The 20,031-nt window shown below is 40.7% G+C and overlaps 1 protein-coding gene across 6 annotated transcripts in view; it reads right to left on the bottom strand.

The window, feature by feature from the left end:
• LOC127957065 (methylcytosine dioxygenase TET3-like) overlaps positions 1–20,031 on the bottom strand; it is a 37,814-nt gene that overhangs the window by 15,677 nt on the left and 2,106 nt on the right. The window contains exons 1-2 of one of the 6 annotated variants that reach the window (XM_052555423.1): positions 13,707–14,184; positions 13,275–13,331 (exon numbers count right to left, since the gene is read on the bottom strand). Coding sequence is in view for 2 of the 6 variants with exons in the window: in XM_052555421.1 (XP_052411381.1) it covers positions 13,275–13,331 (57 nt within the window). In the remaining 4 variants the exon portion in view is untranslated. Of the gene's footprint in view, positions 1–1,404; positions 1,875–3,182; positions 3,818–3,967; positions 4,362–13,274; positions 13,332–13,706; positions 14,185–20,031 lie in introns of those variants that run through there. The other 5 variants (XM_052555424.1, XM_052555421.1, XM_052555422.1 and 2 more) reach the window with 5 other exon arrangements.

Raw genomic sequence — 20,031 nt, 5'->3', positions numbered from 1 at the left:
TCTATTGTGCTTTTTTTCTTTAAAGGGTTAAATGAATGTTGTGGAAACTGTGAACTGATTCCAGATAAGTGTGAAAGGGCAATGTCTACATAGAACTTCTTCCTGGCACTTTTAGGTCATAATTTATCTCTAAAAGAAACACATTATCACAATTGATGATGTGATCAACATTGACAAAGATAATGATGTGTATAATACCTTATGTGCCCTTATATGTGAAGAAATGGATGAAAAAAAACATGTTTGCTGCACAGATGACAAATACAGAGTGTTTTGTCTAAGATGAAGGCATATCTTAGAAAAGAGGACCTTGTGGTCTTACCACACCAGCTAAATGAAATTAATCACCCATTTAAAACTAAAACATGCAACTGTGTATTCTGCTGACTTGAAAAGTAATTCTGTAAAAGCATCTACAGTACTTGAACTTTTTTGAATAATATTAAATTATTTGGACTGTTGAAACAAGAATTACATGTCCGAGGGTTCACCTTACAGTTCTGTAACTAAATGTCCAAATCCCTCTTATTGTACCTTCATTGTGACAGTTCTTTTGATGGGTTATACTAATGGGCAAGTTCGGGGCTAGACACTTCTGTGATGGTGTCTTGTCAGACCCCCATGGGGCTGTGTGCCAGCCACTGAGTAGACTGTGTGTGTGTGTGTGTTTCAGAAATATGTGTCAGATGTGGAGCGCGCAAGTTAGTACCCCACTTACCAACACTGGTCACACTCCAACTCTTCAAAAAAAGCCAAACCACACAATTATTACAACAGGCTCTTTTTCCTCTTTTCAGTGATGCAATAAACTCCCACGTGCACACAGTCATGCAGAAAACTTCCATAATATAGTCATAGTGCCACCACAAAAATGCACTTAACATGCAAAAAAGGACTAGATAGTTTGTATTTCAAACATCAGTTTATTTATTACATGCACTGTGAAAGATGTGTATCAGATTCTTTGGATAAGTGACACACACATATGCCTTACACCTGCAAACACACACCTGTCTGACAGCAGAAAGCACGTGCTTAGGCAATAATCTGAGGCGTGCCAGGAGTTTTAGTACTGCCAAAACTCTCTCCCTCTCTTCTTAGTCACAGCTACAACTACTACCAAAACATTAACACGCCCAACCAGAAGAGACTGTAAAACCGGTTTTACTCAGAAGCATGAGGTGCCCTTTAAACTGCGCGTACAGTGTTACATGTAATTAACAACAGTCTCAAATATGGACAGCACAAAGCAGAAAAAGAAAACACTAGAGACTGCAGATGAGGTTTAAAGCGTAGTAGTAGACATCTGAACACGGTAAGCAGCGCTACACCTCCTGTGCTCACGATGAGGTTAAAAATCTCAAGCGTATAGAGAGAGAACCGAACAGATCAATGTCTACTCACAGTGGTCTAGCTGTCCCAGTAACGTTGCTGGAGAGACAAAGGTGGGAAACGTGGACAAGAAAGTGCATGGAATACGGCTTTCGCGACAGTGCCAAATAAAAAAAATAAAAAACAAAAATAAAAAAAGAAGCCAGCCGGTGGATAACCACTATAGGCTTCTTTCTTTTCTCTTTCGGTCTTTCTTTCTCTCTCTCCCTCTCTTCTCAGTCAGCCAGGCAGTGCGGCACACTCATGCACGCACACACACACTCACGCGCACACTCTGTCATACACACCTCCCCCAAGCACACACACTCGCTCTGATTCTCTTCCTATCGTTTCTCTCTTTCTCTCTCTCTCATTATGTCTCTCTGCTCCTCCCTTCCCTTTTTCTATATTCTCCTTTTTCTTTCTGCTTTTTGCATTTGCCGTCTGCTTTGCCTTACAGCCCCCACCTCTCTCTCTCTCTCTCTCTATCGTTTGTTCGTCCGCTCACTCCCTCCCCCCTCACTCGTTTTCTCCCTCCCTTCATTTTCCTCCTCCCCCCTCTCTTTTCTGTGTGTGCAGAGTGAGAGAGGCCATTATCTGAGCCACACTGGGCACGTACGATGGAATGGTGGAGCGTGCACGAAATACAGCCACTGCAAAGCGTAAAGAGAGAGAGAGAGAGAGCACAAGTGGCAGACTGGCTGGCTACTGCGCTAAATAAAGGACCGGCTGAACAGATCTATGGCTTATGAGCATGCAAAACGAAATGAGCAGTTATTTGTTATCGTAGATGTGTCGTTTTTTTGTTGTTCGGTCTGGGCTGTGAATTATAAGAGGCTCCATAAGATGGAGGCTGCAGCAGTTAAATGCAGACGTCTACTCAAACACTAAATGGCAGCTGCTGTGTGATGACTAGGAATTGCACAACAACAACAAAAAAAGGAAAGGAAAATCGATACATTTACTCCTGCTTTCCTCAACGCTTCACAGTTTGGTCGAAACGTTTATTACTGTGCACTTTAACGTTTGATTTCAAACAAATGATGGCTGGCAGGAGATGCTCTCAGACCAAACATACTCAAGTGCTTCTGAGTGAGAGAAATGTTTTTTTGTAAAAATGGCAACATATACGAAGCATATAGATGGCTGCGCTTATAGAGACCGCAGATATAAGAGTCAAGCAGCAGCAAAAGAGTCTCGAAGCCAAGAAACACAGGATGTGAGGAGGAAAGCACAGCGACTGTCAGAAAGAAACCACAAGGTACAGCGAGGTTAACGGGAACCGCAGAGACATAGGAAGCATGAAGTTTTGAGGGAGAAGACAGCAAACAGCACATGCGTTTATGCTGAATTTTGCTGCTGGTTGTCTAGTTTGACTCGTCGACAGTGTTCGTTCTGTTCAGAAGGGCGACGAGGTGCTTTTAAAGTGGTGATGTTCGCGTGAGGGAGTCCAGGGTAGAATATAGAAAGCACGATGGTAAGTGAGTGTTCGGTGTGAAGGACGACTCTGCTATCAGTCTCGCACTTCTTCTTCCCTTTTCTGAACCTCTCTTGTGCTTTATTTCCTGTCTAAACCCTTTGCTTCATGCGAACTCTGAAGCCGAACTCTGAAGCTTCTCAGATGGGTCTCTCGCACATCTTTTCTATCTATATCTCTCCCTTTCCTCCATGAGCTGATTTTTATACTTGTTCTGTTCAGTAGGAGAGAAAAACACAACAATCGTCTTTGATAGCCGCCTGGAAAGCCACTCGGTAGAATCGCTTTCGCGTTATGAAGATGCGAACGCAGAGTACGCGCAATTTGGATTAACCTCTTGCCATGTTTGCGACTCTCTCGTCTTGTCGTCTTTCCTTCTGATCAGTGTCTTTCTCTCCCGCTCGCTCTCTCTGTTGAGTCCTGCCAGTTGGATCAAGGCAAGGCAACCCCACGGACAAACACACACAGAGCCCAAGCCCGGGCGGAGAGGTAATGTGCACTGTCACCGGCGGAGGAGAAGCGAGTGAATGAGAGAGAGGGAGAACGGAGAGCGGGAACCGTTATGACGTCGCTGTTGCATCATTCAATGGCGATAGAGGGCTGGGCAGATGTGTCATAACACAATGTAGATGTGCCTCCTCTTACACTGCTCTCAGCGTGACGCAGCAGATCTTGTGCCCTGTAGTTACCTCACCCTTGCTTTTTCATGTTACAGCGATCGCATCGATGCTAAGAGAAGCGAAACTAGAGCGCTAACAAAATATGCAGCAATGCGGAGCTGACATAACACCGATTACATAGCAACATTACAACCAGCACTTTTTTTTTGTTATGGCTCCGGGTCTACTTTATTTATCGGGTGAACGATTTATGCCACTACTGAGGAGCAATATACATTTAGCACCATGTGCTCTTAAAGCATACACACATTTAAAGGGACAGTTCACCCAAAACATAGTTCAACCTTCTGTGAAACAGCACTGGACTCAAAGGCTTGAGAAAATTCATACGGTTTTGAAACAATATGAAACATAACTTTTGGTTGAAGTATAGCATTCTTGTCACTTCAGTGAGAGATGTGAGACTAGCTAATATTAAAAAGACTAAAACAACACATACCTTCCCCATTTAATCAGCTCTACTGTACCACACCAGAAAATCCTGATTCTTCTCTAGTATGTACGAGATATTCAGCATTACAGCAAATGCCTGAGATGTCATGTGTCTTTTAAAATGTGAGAAATCTTAACCAAGCGAGCCACAAACATCCACAGTGTCACAAGACAGCTGATCATCGATCCAAAAGCAGGAGACACGGGGGATGTGAAACTCTGCAGGTCTCAGAAAGACCATGGTAATGCACGGAAAGATCTAGCATTTAGGTGAGATCAAAAGGTCACCACTAAATGCTCTTTCTCTAATGTTATTACTCATCAGACAAGTCTCGTCTGAATTCTGAACCAACCTTTAAAATACTAGACGTGCAAGGTCACGCTTTAGATATGAGAGTCGTAGACAGGAACTGAAATTTGTTTTTAAACAAAGCAACTTGCTGTGGCAGTTCCCCTGCAACAACTATGAGCAGACATTGATTTTGAAGGAACAGCATTCATCAAGTAGGACTGGGACTAAAATGGCATGCTTTAATTCGAATTATATTGCACCAGGCCAATTTTTTGCAAACTTATAGATTTATTTTTGTCCAATGTGTAACATTAAAAATCTGTGTGACAGGTATTGGCTATACGCTCGTTTTTAGCCTCTCTTGGTGCATTTTATTTGTTTTCTTTACATCTTTATTTTCATTCATTCCAACTGATTGCACAGACGCCTCATGCACACACACAGAAGACATTTCATCCATTCATGAGACAAAAATGCCATCAAACGATCATAAAAATCATTGCATTGCTCAGTTTAAAAGGTCTGTGCAGCACCCAAACAAACGTTTTTTTGTGCATGTGAAGAATCATGTTTTAAATGGATATTGGAAAATGAGAGAAGTACAAACCCTTGCTTAAATAACAAATAATAGTTTAGCAACCAAATGTTAGATGGGAAAATGTCAATGTCAAATGTGAGAGACTCGTGATCCCAATGCCGTTTTGTTTTCTCTTTAACTTGACATGTGTATGCTGTTTATAATGAATGCCTAATTTGAGTTTTATTTTATAGTTTAATATATCATTATATAGCTACTCAGTTTTTCATTCCTTTTCAGTAACATTGTTAAACTTAAAGGAATAGTTGTGGAGTGAGGCGGAACTAAATAGGTTAATAGCTTTTATAATGTTTGTAAATGTTTCTGGTATTTAATAAACATAAATTAGTGTAACCGTTTGGAATTAAAAGGTTAACGGGTGTCAATTTCCCTTTAATGAAATTACTTCCCTCTTTGTGGCTGGGTTAATGTTAGAATTAATGTATGAATGTTTAAGGCGTGTGATATTCAAATGACGATTGTTTTCGATGGGATTGGCCGCATACAAATGTTTCATGAATGAAATGTGAACTCTAAGTTGATTTGTGCGCTTGTTTCTACTCTAGATTGATATGTGTGGTCCAGTGTGTGATCTTGACTGGGTGAACACCCTGTTGTTCAGATGTCAGTTTTGGCATCAACTGCTAAAAAACCTGAATGAGTCAAAACTAAAGGTGTTTTTCAGGTGCAGGTCCCTTACAGTTAAGCAGGCCCTGATTTCCATTGTCTTAGCAAAACAGCACGGTTTCTTTATGAGCAATATCTAAACAACGCAAGAACTCTCAGTTTTACACTGTTTACTCTCAGATTTGAGAAGTTCTCAGAAAAACTATGACTGACACCGTAGCGGTTACAGCACTTGATGATTTCTTTTGGTTCATCAGTAGTTCATCAGGGATGGGTACTGAAACCCAGTATTTAATCCACCCCAGTTAAGAAAACACTGATTTTATATGCAATAACAGTTAGACATTTGTCTATGACGCATTTTTGCTATTCGCAAATCATTAATTTATTAATCAATACACACAGTGAAAACTATACAGTGTTCATTTACATTTGATTACTTTTAGATTTATTTTGTTGACTATTACTTACCTGTTAACTGTTTTCACTTCATTTGTATATTTGTTTTATTTTATTAGTCAGTTTTGTTTTACTTTGATTCTTTGTTCACACACACACACACACACACGTATATTTAACAAAAAGTACCGGATTGATAAGCAGTACCTGTAAGAGTAGTAATACCGTTAAACCCTTAAAACCCTATTCATCAATGAATCATCTGTTGCTCTTTTCAGCTCAAAATCACCCACAATCACAAAAAGGAGAAAGAAAGAAAGAAAGAGAGAGAGAGAGAGAGAGAGAGAGAGAGAAAATGAACCCCCCACCTACACAAAACCACCTACAGAAAAACAGAAAGAAACACTCACAGGAAACACACGAAGGCATTAGCACACAGAGGAAATCAATCATTTCAGTGAAATACCTTCTGGAACATGTGAGATTTTTTATATTATTGCAATAGACGGTTTAAAAAAATAATAATCTAAGCATTGCATTTTAAGTAATCCTTTTAAATGTCATAATGTCTTCGGTCGGTAGTTTTATCAGAAGCTAAAAAAATGTTAAGTCATATATTTCTCTCTTTTACTGTCGTGTGTCAGTAGTAAATATCAGTCTACGTTTCCAAACATTAATTTAGCCATTAACTGTAATAATGTAGTGAGAGATGTGATCTGATCCTCTTCAGTCTGTCTGGAGTCACATGAAGAAACAGAACAAACTGAGACAGACTCAGTCCAGAAGAACTGTGTCTCCGAGACGCTTCGAGAAACCTCCCGCAAAGCTACACTACTCTGAAAAGTGTTAGGCCCTTAGGTAAAATGATGATGCTGTCAAAAATATCACAAATAGATTTCCTTTATCAATTAATTCTGCTAACTGAATTAAATCAAGATTTGGTGTGAGCATTGTTTGTGTCTGAAGCAGATTTTGTCCTCGGTGCACTTGAGCAGTTCATCAGGAGCTTTGCAGGAGGTTTCTCGAAGCGTCTCGGAGACACAGTTCTTCTGGATTGAGTCTGTCTCAGTGTGTTCTGTTTCTTCATGTGACTCCAGACAGACTGATGAGGATCAGATCACATCTCTGCGTGCAGCACAAACACAATAGAGTTAATTTTTAGTTGCTGATAACACTAGTGGCCTCAGACTTTTAGTATCTTATTAGTATCCACAGGGATACGGTTTAGATCTAAAACTGTACTTTAAAACACAGCTGTCTTTGTTTATCACAAGTCCATCTACACTCCCTTTCTATCTCTCTCTCTCTAACATTCATTCTGTGTTTGTTGACTAAACCTCTCCCTTTAGTCCAGATCCGAAACACTTGCACATGAACAGATAAAGCATGCATGCGCTCAACTAGGGGCCCAACTAGAGACGAAACCACCGAAGAGTTTCAAGCATGCTTTCTAAGAAACGTATACGGATGAGTGTGAGGACACACACACACACACACACACACACGCCGATGCAAATGAGCCCAGGGTCAGTGAGTGCAGTGGGTCTGGGGCAGATCATGAATGGCTCACACAGTCATTGAGACTATCAAGACATCCACTTCTGTTTCTCCACTTACCTTTCCATTTTTTCCCATTTGTTTTTCCCACGTCTTTATTTTTGTAATTGCCTTTTCTATAGTTCCATCTATTGTTCTCTGACCCCCTCTCCTCCCATCCTTGTCCCCTTTTTTATGCGTGCACCATATTTTTGGCACCCCTCGACTTAATGCTTCTTTCTTTAGGCCAAGGCGGGGTAGCTTTGTGAGGTGTAGGATGTCGAATGGAAAGGTCTCTCATCATTCCCCTTGCCTGACACATAGCACATGCAAGTCAGCACGCAACACTCAGCTGAGAGACCCCTCCTCGTTTTACTCCACAAATACTCACAAAGGGAAAGAGGGAGAGAGAGAGAGAAAGTAAGGGGGAAGCAAAGCAGAAAAGACACGAGGAAAGAGGGGGAAGGGAAGGGAGGAGCGACCCTCATCACTCAATAAGATGGTGGGAGAGGAGGAGGTATGAGACGGAGGAATAACACGGCCTAAAGAGTGCTCTTTGTGCAAGAAGTTTTGGAGGAGAAGGGGAAAAAACTGAGGTGAAATCTGATGAGGGGGATACAAGAGAGAGGAAAGCAGAAAATAGCAGACGGAGGCTTGAAAGAGAAGAATTGAAAGACAATCGTGCTGAAGGAGACAGATGGACGACATCATGCAGATCTCTTTCAAAATGGGAAGAAATCTGATCCTGAACCCACTTTAGCTCAGCTATATACTATCATACGGCTAATAATCCTTGATCAAATAATAATAAAAAAACTAAACTCTAAATGTATGTTGGGCAAAAGTCCCCAAACCCTAGTCTGTTCCCCTGACAAAGGGAGCAGTAACAGAGAAAGAGAGCGAGTTCTGCACAGTGGCTGGCTGCCAGCCGTGTTTCTCTCAGGAGTAAGGCTAAGATTAGCTCCCCATATGTTCCAGTCAGGCGTAGCTGCTCTTAAAGGGCCAGGGTCTCTTTGAAAATGCTACAAAGTAGACTGCAGCACTGTTTTGTCTCAGCTTCTCTTTCACATGCAGTTGCAATACAATGAGAACAAACACCCTCCAGCTATCAGCCAATCTCACTTTCATGCATGCACGCTCAAATTTAGATCAAAATCTATACACACATGCATTTTTAAAGAAATCTATACACTGAGAAAAATAGGACATTTTATTAATCAAGGATGCATTAGATTGATCAATTGCAATAGTAAAGACTTTTTAGATTGTTACAAAAAATCTATTTCAAATAAATGTAATCAGAAATGTTTCTTGAGAAGTAGTAAATCATCATATTTTCATGATTTCTGAAGATCATGTGACACTGAAGACTGGAGGAATGATGCTGGAAATACAGCGGAGCATCACAGAAATAATTACACTGTAACAAAATATGTTACATTTTAATAATATTTCACAATATTACGGTTTCCACTGATCAAATAAATGGTGAGCAAATGAAATTCTTAAAAAAATATATCTATAGAGCTAAGGTAGAAATGACAAATGATAAGATGAACAGAGAGAGATAACGCCGCTATTGAACTAGTTCTCAGCTGTACATCCCATCCATTCATTTTTTATTAACTGCAGTAGTGCAGTCATCCATTCCTCAGGAGATGCAAAGCCACAAGCCAAAGTGAAGGGCAAACATGTGAATGCAATTCACCAACCAACAGATTGAGATACACTGGCTACAAAGACACTTGAAAGAGAAAGAGAAAAAAATGTATGAGGCCATCAAGCTATGGTGTGTTATCAATGCGTTCCTAGCTAACATTGCTTAACAACTAACTTCTCCTCTGTCTACCACTACAGTCACCAAACAGGTTTGTCCAAACACTGCATCTATCTGTCACTGGCGAGAAGAGCAGATCCCAAATTCAGCTTTGGAAGGATTTTATCAAACATTAACATTAAATATATCCCCTTCAACCTTTAACTACCCAAGTTACGTTTGTTACTGTATTATCTTAGAAGCATCTGAACACAGCTGCAAGTTTTCAGCACATTCATGATGGTTCAGCACAGAGCAGTTTCTTTACAAAAACAGACAAGAATCTGCAAGCATTTATCATAGCTGTATCAGTTTCCAACCTCCAGACTTTGATCAGAAGTGGATAGTTGAAGCTGTCGCTTTTAAAGTTCATCTGAACATGTTTAACCTGTTCTGTGAACAATCCTGCATACAGTGTGTTCGATGTAAACACCTTTCTCACACACACACACACACACACACACACACACACACACACACACACACACAAACCAACTCACTTGACATTTAAACATGCAAAACAGGATGCATGGTCTGCTGAAGTGTGTCATTTATTTGGAAGTTAATTTATTTTCTGCTATACCATGCACATTAATATGTAGAGACAATAATAAGCAAGCAATTTGTTTGTTTGCACATCCCAACACAGCATCTATATGACAATGCTCAAAGAGGACAGTTTGTAAAAAATAGTCAATTTTTTTGCAGGTTTAAGATGCAAGTGCAATGTTGAAACATTATCATAATGATTTCGTTTTTGCTTTCCTGACTGATTTTATTCATGTTGTTATATTGCATATTTGGTTCATGAATAAGCTATCTGTTAATTGAATGTTGAACCCAAAGAATTACACAATGTGGCGCTTACCGTACATTAATAGACAAAATAATATTTAATCTACAGTATACATTATATAATTTTATTGTCTTACAACAATCATATCGATTAACCCAGATAACGATTAAAAACATTAACACAACTACACTGTGCAATCTGTTTAGGTGAGGATATCTATACAACAAAACTAAAACCGTAAACTTCGAATCAATTGAGTTAAATGAATCATTCTAAACTCAGTCCCTGTACGAGATTCTGAACTAATGGTGTGTTTTACAACAAAATCCTTTTCAGATCACTGGCTGGACTTTGGAATGTTTGGATGGGTGGACAGACAGGAAAAACAGAGCTAATGTTACGCAAACTGTGCTTTGAGTCTAGCTTTAGTGTGTGTGGTTTTTCAGGTCATGTGTTCGAGGGATGACAATGCATCAGCTTTTTAAACCTAATTTCTAACATCCCGTTTTCTCAATAGTGCACTGGAGAAAACAAATGGTTTATTTCAGAGCGAATCGCACCGTGAGCATAATTTCAGAAATGAAAACAAGCGGCTTCCTGCCTTTTGCATTAACTTTAAATGCTCATGCATGCAAAGCATTTCCCCTCAGAAGCACACATTCACATATACTACATCGCGTGAGCTGCCTCATGGGCGGGTCTGAGCTATAATTACAGCCGTGATGTCATCTGCCACTCACTATAGCCGAAAAAACTAGGTCACCATTAACCCCTTCCCGTCACACCAGGGGATTCCGAGCCATTACTACAGACTTTCCATGAGCTCTTTAATGTGGTGCTGCCTCCCATGCAACTTTCAGAGTCTATTTAACGAAGAAAAGGGGTGATGATATACATTTACCCCACAGATCAAACGCTTACAGTAGAGCAGCGTCACTCTTATAGTCAACTGCAAAGCGCTTTCATGTTTTGGTTATCTCCGCAACTATAGTACATTACGTCAATCGGAAGCCAAGCCAAAGGAAAGAAGCACTACACAGAAACAACACCTCTTCAAAGAGACTCGGATGATCTTCATGTTCACTGGTTGGATTTGACCGTACCACTCAACAATTTCGGTGTTACTATATTAAAACAATGTTAATGTCACCGCATGTGTTGCATCACAGCGTAATGTCTCGACAACGTCAATCCACAATAATCCAAATCCAAAGTATTTTGATAGTAAATGAGCATGCAATGCAAGCCGTCTTCTCACGGCAAACTGGCCACAAAATTAAATAAGCAAAACAAAAGTTATGAGACGATACTTTTAGGCAAGTTAGATAAACCAATGCATCTGAGTGAGGTGATGTAAGACTTTGCGAGTGCGTGTAGGTGAATGGAATTTAGTGATGAAGCATTAGATCAAACGAGCCAAAATATTTGGTCAGAAATGATCTGGAATGGATTACACATTCTAGATTCAAGATAAAATGGCCAAAAAAACATCTTTTCCATCAAATTCTAGCACGCTCTATTCTAATTCTATTTTATCGATTTGTTTCATTTTCTACTTAAACACTTGACCCTCTATTTGTTTAGTTTTCTTTAAAAAAAAAAAATGGGCCTCTAACAATAGCTTCCTCTATTCTGTATAAGTGCTGTTTAATGATTAATCGCGATTAATCGAACAAATACACACGCATTCAGTATATGTTTTTAAAATATTTACGTGCATGTTTATACATATTTATATACATTTTTGTATTTGCATGTGCAATCAAGTCATGGCCAATACATGTGCATAGCACTTGATTTCTTTGTGCAAATCTATTATTAAACGATTAAAAAAAACCATAGAAAACTGAGTGAGCACATTGCTACATTAAACTCAGTGCTAGCACTTACTGCCTCGTCTGCGGTCACAACTGAATTAGAAGTGCATTAAATGCATGACTTCATTGGCACTGGCACAACTATAGGTTAAAGAGATTAAAATACATGTACACAAGTTAACAGGTTAAAGTATTAGTTTTGATGATAAGAGTCTCAGGTCAGCTGTGACCAGAAGAAGAAGTGAAAATGCATGTGCCCTGGGTTGATCAGTATCCTTATGTTCACTGGGTAAAAATAAATAAATAAAGTAAAAATTAATTTGGCTGATTCCCCACTTTTTCTATAGATAACGCGATGCATCGATACTGTGAACTCTTTTGGCTACAATAACTGTGATGTGAAAAATCATTCAGGCTGTGTGTGTGTGCGCGCGTGTGTGTGTGTGTGCGCATGTAGCAAGGTTTTTTTTCACCTTGCTACATGTACTGCATTAAGCAAACCGAGACTTGAATGTTATTGCTCTTTTGTTGATTTTGATTGCTTCTATTGTCCTCAATAGTAAGTCGATTTGGATAAAAGTGTCTGCTAAATGACTAGATGTAAATATATAAACCTAAACAGTGACTTCTAGCCGAAGCTAATCCCGCCGCAGTGTGGTGGGAGCGCAAAGAGGAGCGCCTCGCTGTCGAGACTGTCCGCTTGATTTTACAGCAGTTGCACCAATCCCAATTTCTCCTAGTTGTGAATCAGGATATAAGCTGAGGGTAATTCGCACCTAAAGCTCTCAAGGCCCGTTGAATCGCTCTTAACTCTGACGCTACGTCTTACTCTCAGTCCATAAACACTCCGCCACGTGCTCGCTCACACGGACACACAAATACAGCGGCGTCACCGCGCATGCGTGCATTTATGTGACCCACTAACTTTTACTCCCTTTACCTCAGATGACTGGAAACTTTGGCAACCACTCTTTTCTCCGCTCCTGGGCTTGACACAGAGCGCAGAGAAAAAGGAAGACAGACAGACTGACAGACCGAGCGAGATAGAGCCAAAGAGAAAGTGAGAGAGAGAGAGGCCACCTCCTCCTCCTCCTCTCTTCTCTCTCTTCGCCAGGCGAAGCTCACGCCTACATCTCTTCCAATGAGCGCAGAGCCCGGGTCTCTTTAAACCGGGGCCTAGCCCAGGCTAGAGAACCTCGAGAATCTTCACTAAAGTGCACAGGATCAGAAACGGTGTCGCACCTGCAGCACACAGGTGGATGCCTAAACGCAGCTGTCGCGCCGCATCTGGGCACGCATTGGGCCTGTTGAGTCACGCAAAGAGCACAAATCATCAACTGCAGCTCAAAACATCATACCATTCCTGATTCATACCCATCAGAGAGATCTGCTGTAACGACACACACACACACACACACACAGACAGACAGCTGGCAATGGGGTATTTAACTCACCTCTTTAGCCAGGTTTGGGATTATGGACCGGGTTTTTGCGTCTTCAAAGTGTTCCACCTTCCAGGACAAAGGTGCAAAAAGAAAAGGGGGAAAACAGATTGAGAACAATCAATGACAATAAAAACCAATCACATTCATCCAATCCTAGTGTGAAAAAAGACATGAATCACTTATCACTCATCACATCTGAAGTCATGAGTCAAAAAGGTTTAAATTATGACATGTTAAATAAATGATCAAATTCTGTCCTTCACATTTATACAATCCTGGCAATTATGATCTGTATGGCACAAAGAGACATTGAAATGTGAGCTACCACCAGCTAGTTATTTCTGACCCCAGTCTTTCTAATAAACCGGTGCTGCCCCCCCCACTCCCTCCCCATCTGCCATTACTGTCCGTCATTTTTCCCCTGTGCTAATAAATATTTACCTACTCAGCCTCGCTGCCTTCGCGTGTTGCTCTTCGGTGGCGAGAGGTATCCCCATCAGAAGACCCAAAGCATTCTCTCTGCGTCCCCCCCACCTCTCTCTCGCTCTGTCTTTCTTTATCTTTCTTTTCTTCTCCCTCTCTCTTTCTGGTCTCTGTCCATTCAGGAAGCCATCTTGTGTTCTTAATCCTGTTTTACATTAGCTCTCGTACGCTCTTTCGCTCTCGCCCTCCCAGCCGCTCTCTCTCTCTCTCTCTCTCTCTCTCTCTCTCTCGCTCTCTCTCTCACTTCCTCCAATTCATGGCTCGACCACATACACACAGACGCATTTTTTTTTTTTAAAGGCAGTGTGATCGCTATCACTGCTGCACTATAGCCTCCTCCCTCTCTTTCTTTTTCCTCTTCCCCCCTTCCCCCCTCTCCAAACGAGAAAGCTAACAGAATACGTGATGTGAATGCTCCTTTCCGACCTACACACACTAACGCAACGTCACGCCACCGATAGCTCACAAAGAGCGGCCGCCGGCCAATCAGAGGCGAGCATGAGCACTGCTGCTAGGGTGAAGCAGACAAGAGGAGAGAGAGAGAACACGGGCGAGAGACATAGACACAGAGCACGAGGGCGGGATGTGCTGGATAAAGAAATAGAAGGGGGCGCGTGCTGCGAACAATGCGTGTGCGTCTGTGCGTTTCAGACTTGGGGGAAGGGTTTCTCTCATGCACGCTGTGGCTGTCAATTATCTAACCCGGCTTGCCTTCCTTAAACAATGGCTCTGGAATGTGGTATCACTGAAGACCATCTGTGTCTCGGCTGCATGCAACAACTGGACTGGACTGCGCACATGCATTTCTATGCCGTGTCTTTGGTGCAACGAGGCACTGACAGAGAAACACACATGCAATCCTCGTCACCAAGCGTGTGACGCGCAATCAGCTGGAGTCGGTGCTTTGAAAGCACTCAATCGTTTTTCCATTTTTCCAACCCAAAATTTGAAAGCAACAGCATTTTACACATAACTAGCATTGCATATGCAAGTAAAATCCCAGCTGTTTTAAATGCTCGACTGTGCATGAAATACTACAAGAGCTTTGATTTCAGTCTTTCAAAGTCTATAAACCAAACACGGTAGACTACAACCTCTGCTGGCCCGACCTACAAACGCCTGCTAGATGGAAATGCAAGCGAGTGTTTACAATAAAACCGATGCTGATATTATCCACGAGGGTTAGCAGCGCACACGCATCCATTCATGAAGATCACAGCAACTACGACTGACGTGAAAACCGTATATATGTCAGGTCGACGTGTAGTTTGATTGCATTTTACTGCATGGTCTGTCTTTTTTCTAAGCAGAATGTTCCGGGAGCGTGGCTGACGGAAGAGACGTGTTTAAGAGGGAGGCTTACGAAGAACCAGCGGACGTTTGGTGACGCAGCAGTTGTGATGAGAGTGGATTACGCAGCGTGGGAGTTCCGGGAACATCGCATTTGTGCGTGTGTGCATCCGCGTGAAGGCTTGCAGTAACCACGAGGCTAGGGAAGGCTGTGCTGTGGCAGCAAATTTCAGTTGAATTCTTGAGCTTCTTGCATCGTAAAAACAATGCAAACGTTATTTTGGCGTGCACAATGCAATCTGCAAAGCACGTTCCACTGACTGGGCTGCGATGCAAATGCACTGGTAATGACTGCCGCCTTCCTGATGTTATCTCATGTGTTTGCTTTGATACTGCCTGAATCACCTGGTTTGTGACGAGAGCCAAAGTGTGTAAGTGGTCATTAATCTCCTTCCCCGGCACTCGCGCAACAAGCCAGGTGATTCAGGCCGTATCAAAGCAAATCCCCTTAAGGCTGTTGGAAAATTGTTGTAATCCTACCTGTGACCCCCCCAACCCTCTTTCTCTCTCTCTCTCACACACACACACACACACACAGAGTTCTCGTGGTAAGATGAGTGAGACTGCAGAAACATCGTTAAGGCTTCATTGTCAACGAATTGCAAAGGTCTCTGTGTGTGTGCGTGTCTGCGTGAGTTTAAATGAGGGTTAAGACATCGTTGTAATAACAGAAGGATTAGCAATCCTAATTAACTTTCTCCTCCCCCTTTTCTTGAACAATAGCCACCCCAAACTGAACTAATCCACAAAAAGTTTTTTAAGACCCTGCTCCAATACACAGTCAAACCTATGCCTTTTTTAAATTGTGAAATATATATATATAAAAGTGGGGAAAATTAGTATTGAACACGTCAGCACTTTCCTCAGTAAATATATTTCTAACATATTTTCACCAGATGTCTGTAACAATCCAAGTAATCCATGCAAACAAAGAAATCAAAACAAATAAGTTCAGAAATTATGTTCTGTGTAGTAAAATGGAATGACCTAGGGAAAAAATATTGAACACGCTTACTGAAAGTTATTTAATACTTCGTACAAAAGCCTTTGGTGATAATGCCAGCTTCAAGACGCCTCCTGCAGGAGAAACTAGGGGTGATGTGCAGTGCCCTTTGACCTCAAACATGGTGTGCATCCAAAGAGTTTAATTTAGGTCTCATCGGCCCAGACTACATTCTCCCAGTATTTCACAGCTTGTCTAAATGTGGTGCAGCAAACTTTAAACGAGCTTCATCCTGTGTTTCTTCAGCAATGGAGTCTTGTGTGGTGAGTGCATTACATATTACTTTCTTTGCACATTCGATTATGGCTTGAAAAGTGCTCACTGGAGCATTCAGAAGTATAGAAATCCTTCAGTAACCAATGCCAGCAGTAATAAGGTTGTGAAGGTCTTGAGAGAGCGCTTTGTTTTTGCCCCTCATCATGAAATGTTTCTTGTGTGACACGTTGGTCATGAGACACGTTTTTAAAGGCCATCAGTCTGCACTAAACCAGCTAATATTAATTTCCACTGTCTAGGGGTAGGATTTGGTTTCTAATTACTGATACTGCATGTTTTCCATGCTTTTTTTTGCACCTCACTTTTTTCATGTGTTCAATACTTTTTCCCTGGATCATTCCACTTTATTACCCAATACCTAATTTCTAAACTTATTTCTTATGTTTGCTTTGTATGTATGGATTACTTTGGGTTATAACCAACAATTTACGTCAACAGCACCTTTAGAAATATATTTACTGAGAACAATGGTGACGTGTTCAATACTTATTTTGCCCAGCTGTGTGTATATATACACAAAACTCCTTTTATAACTAGATAGTGATGGAAAGAATGCAAAAGTGTGGTGCATTAATGCATGACATTTAAGATTAAAAATCTCCGAGCACTCTCACATGACTGATGCTCAGCACTGACTGGTGCACACTGCAGTGAATGGATCAATAAATGGGCTGTGATGGTCATTTGTGAAGAGCCCTCTTTAGTTTTGCATTATTTAACATTGCCATTCATATCAAATGCACCTTTTTACACCTATATTGAATAGAATGCAAATGTAGTTCCAAACGGCGTAACATTGCTCATCTTCCTAACACACAGACAACCAGCAGCTACAGTCATTCTTCCCGTTCAGTGACTGGTTGGGGTTTATTAGCATTATTGAGTGCTGCTATCTGTCATGCACCCTGGCTCTGCTTTCATTCTGACTCAGAGCAAAACTCTGATTGGTGGAGAAGGCTATAATGTGATCTGGTTGCCAGGCAATAGTGAAGTCAGCCGGTGGTATAGTGCAGAGGTCAGCTCAATGAAATATGGCCAGTACGGACTCTGTAGCACAGCAAGACTTGTGGTTCCAGCTCTCTGAAGATAATAGAGAAGTCAAAATGCTCTGTGAATCTGGATTTGGATAAGTCTGAATGTATACTTCTGGGTTTCTCAGTGTTAGTGAATGTTGTGCTGCACACGTGAGACTTGCATGGGAACCTTTTGGAGCCGGTTTCCTTCATGTGCTCAGTGAAGTGATGGAGGGAAAGGGGGGGATGGTTGACCCTGACACACACACACACACACACACACACACACACCAGTTAAATCTAATCCACCTGATCCTTTGTCTGATCTCAGCTAGTAAACAAAAACAACAAACTGGTCTTAAAAACAAAAAATAAATAAATCTCTGGTATTGGTGACAGCGGTGTACTACGGCTGCCACTAGTATTTGTTTGAAATTGAGAGGAAATGCAAGCAGTGTTTGTCTGCATAATGCTGGGGTGTTGGAAGATGCTTACTTCCAGGCTCAAGTCAAAAGGGTCCAAGTCACTCACATTCTGCTCTTTAGATACAACCCTGATGCTTCCTTCAATGATTTTTTCACTAGTTTTATCAACACTTTGTATACTCTGCGTCGATCTTAACATTTGACAATTATAATTAAGAATTATTAGAAAGACTTCATCCAGAAGTGACAATAAAGACATTCACAATGCTATAAAAGATTTCAATTTCAGTAAATTATGTTGTTTGGAACTTTCTATTTCTCAAAAAACCATGAGAAATACGTTTTTTTCCCCTCAAATAAATAAATAAAGCAGCATAACCTTTTCAACATAAGCATTATATCCGCATATTAGAATGATTTCTGAAAAGTTATCAAACACTGACAACTGGAGCAGCTTTGCTCAAAGGTTTAAAAAAATATCCGGCAACACCTTAATTAAAGCCTATCTATATTGCATTATAAAAACAAAATATTATGACTTGTAATGCACTTTTTAATGCAATGTACAATCTCATGAATAATTGTAACCACTGTTAATACATTATAACACTAATCAAGTATTGTTACACTATGCATTTTAAATCTGGTTATAATCATTTATGACATGATATAATGTATTACAATGCACATTAATAATAATTATAATGCGTTGTAGTCTTTAATAAGCCTTTATAATGAATTATACATAAAGGCTTTAAGTAAAGAGTTACCAATAAATGCAGCTTTGGTCACTACCTCAAAACATTCACATTTCTGAAAGGTAGCGTCTATTTCAATCTAGTGGGATGTTCTACCAGTTGTGTTACAGGAACACCTCGCTGACTATAAAACTAAATCATCTGTCAGGATGGAATGGAGGTATGCACTTTTAAATTGAATGCTTGTAGTGAAACATGAAATATCAGAGTATCTGGGAGGGGTCAAACTGCTTTTTTCTGCTAAAGTGTAACCAGAAGTCATGCATGCCATGCCTTGAATTGTATGGTCAATAATTAGGTTGAGGGAGTGTAAGAGAGAGGAAGTCTTGTTGTTTTATGTGATCGAATCAAAAGACCTAATTCTGTCCATTTCCCACACAGAGACATGGACACCTTTCCTTCAATTGTCCTCCCTGTTCTCTGTGCTTTCAGCATTTTCTGTTTATCTGCATTTCCCCTTTACCTTTCCACGGTTTCTCTTTTTCTTTCAGCTTCTCTTTTCTCTCTCTCCCTCCCCCGTTCTCCTTCCTCCTCTATTTGGCCATAGGTCAGCCCCCACGCCTCACAACGGTCAAAGGTCAAAGAGCAGAGTATATAAAGTAAGCAAAAGGAATTCTCTGCGCCGAGACTCGAAACCTTCTCAAACACACTTACACACACACCTGGAACCCATGTGAGCCTCAAAAGATGGACAAAAAGATCCTAAACACTCAAGCTAAAAAAAAAAATGCATCATTAGTGGTACTATGTAAGAGAGAAATTACATTCCTTTGTCTTTGCAAATACTACAATAGGCATCAAAAAATACTTAAAGCAGTAAAAGCGCCAGCAAACCTCAACCTAGCAAACATAAACCACTCTTAGCAAATATAAACCAACACCCTGATGTCATGTCAATGATATCAGCATGTGCAAACAAACTTTTCTAAATAATAATAATAAAAAATAAAAAAGTGCTTCAGAAAAGTTCTTGTTCTTCATGTCAGAATAGCAGCCTTGCAGACAGCTGCTCTTTGAAAAAAAAAAAAAAAGAATAAAAGAAAAGGAAGAAAACCTGAAAATGTGTAGCCAGCCGTCGTCATATGTGATCATTGGTGGAAAAAGACACAGTGCAGCAGCTGCTTCTTAAAAAAGCCCACTGTAAACAATAAAACAAAGACAGGCTCATTTTGCTGCGCTGTGCAGAGGAGCTTTGCTGTGGGCAGCTGAGCCTTTCTTCAGTGCTTTCAGTCTCACTGGACTGATTCTCATACCTTCACTAACCTCCCAAAGCCATGTGCAAACACACACACGCTGCAGTTACCACACCAGAGTCAAAGCCTCAAACACAAGCCATGTCTATAGTGTCATAATCTACACACTCCCATCAAACATCTCCTATAAAATAGAGAGTAACATAACATGAATCAAATCTCAGACTAATTAAATGACGCTAGTTCCATAAAAACACAGCTGTTC

The sequence above is a fragment of the Carassius gibelio genome, chromosome B5 (genome assembly GCF_023724105.1).
Source record: "Carassius gibelio isolate Cgi1373 ecotype wild population from Czech Republic chromosome B5, carGib1.2-hapl.c, whole genome shotgun sequence".
NCBI classification, from domain to species: Eukaryota; Metazoa; Chordata; class Actinopteri; order Cypriniformes; family Cyprinidae; genus Carassius; species Carassius gibelio.
The sequence above is the reverse complement of the archived record's forward strand: the minus strand, read 5'-3'. Positions and strand labels throughout refer to the sequence as shown.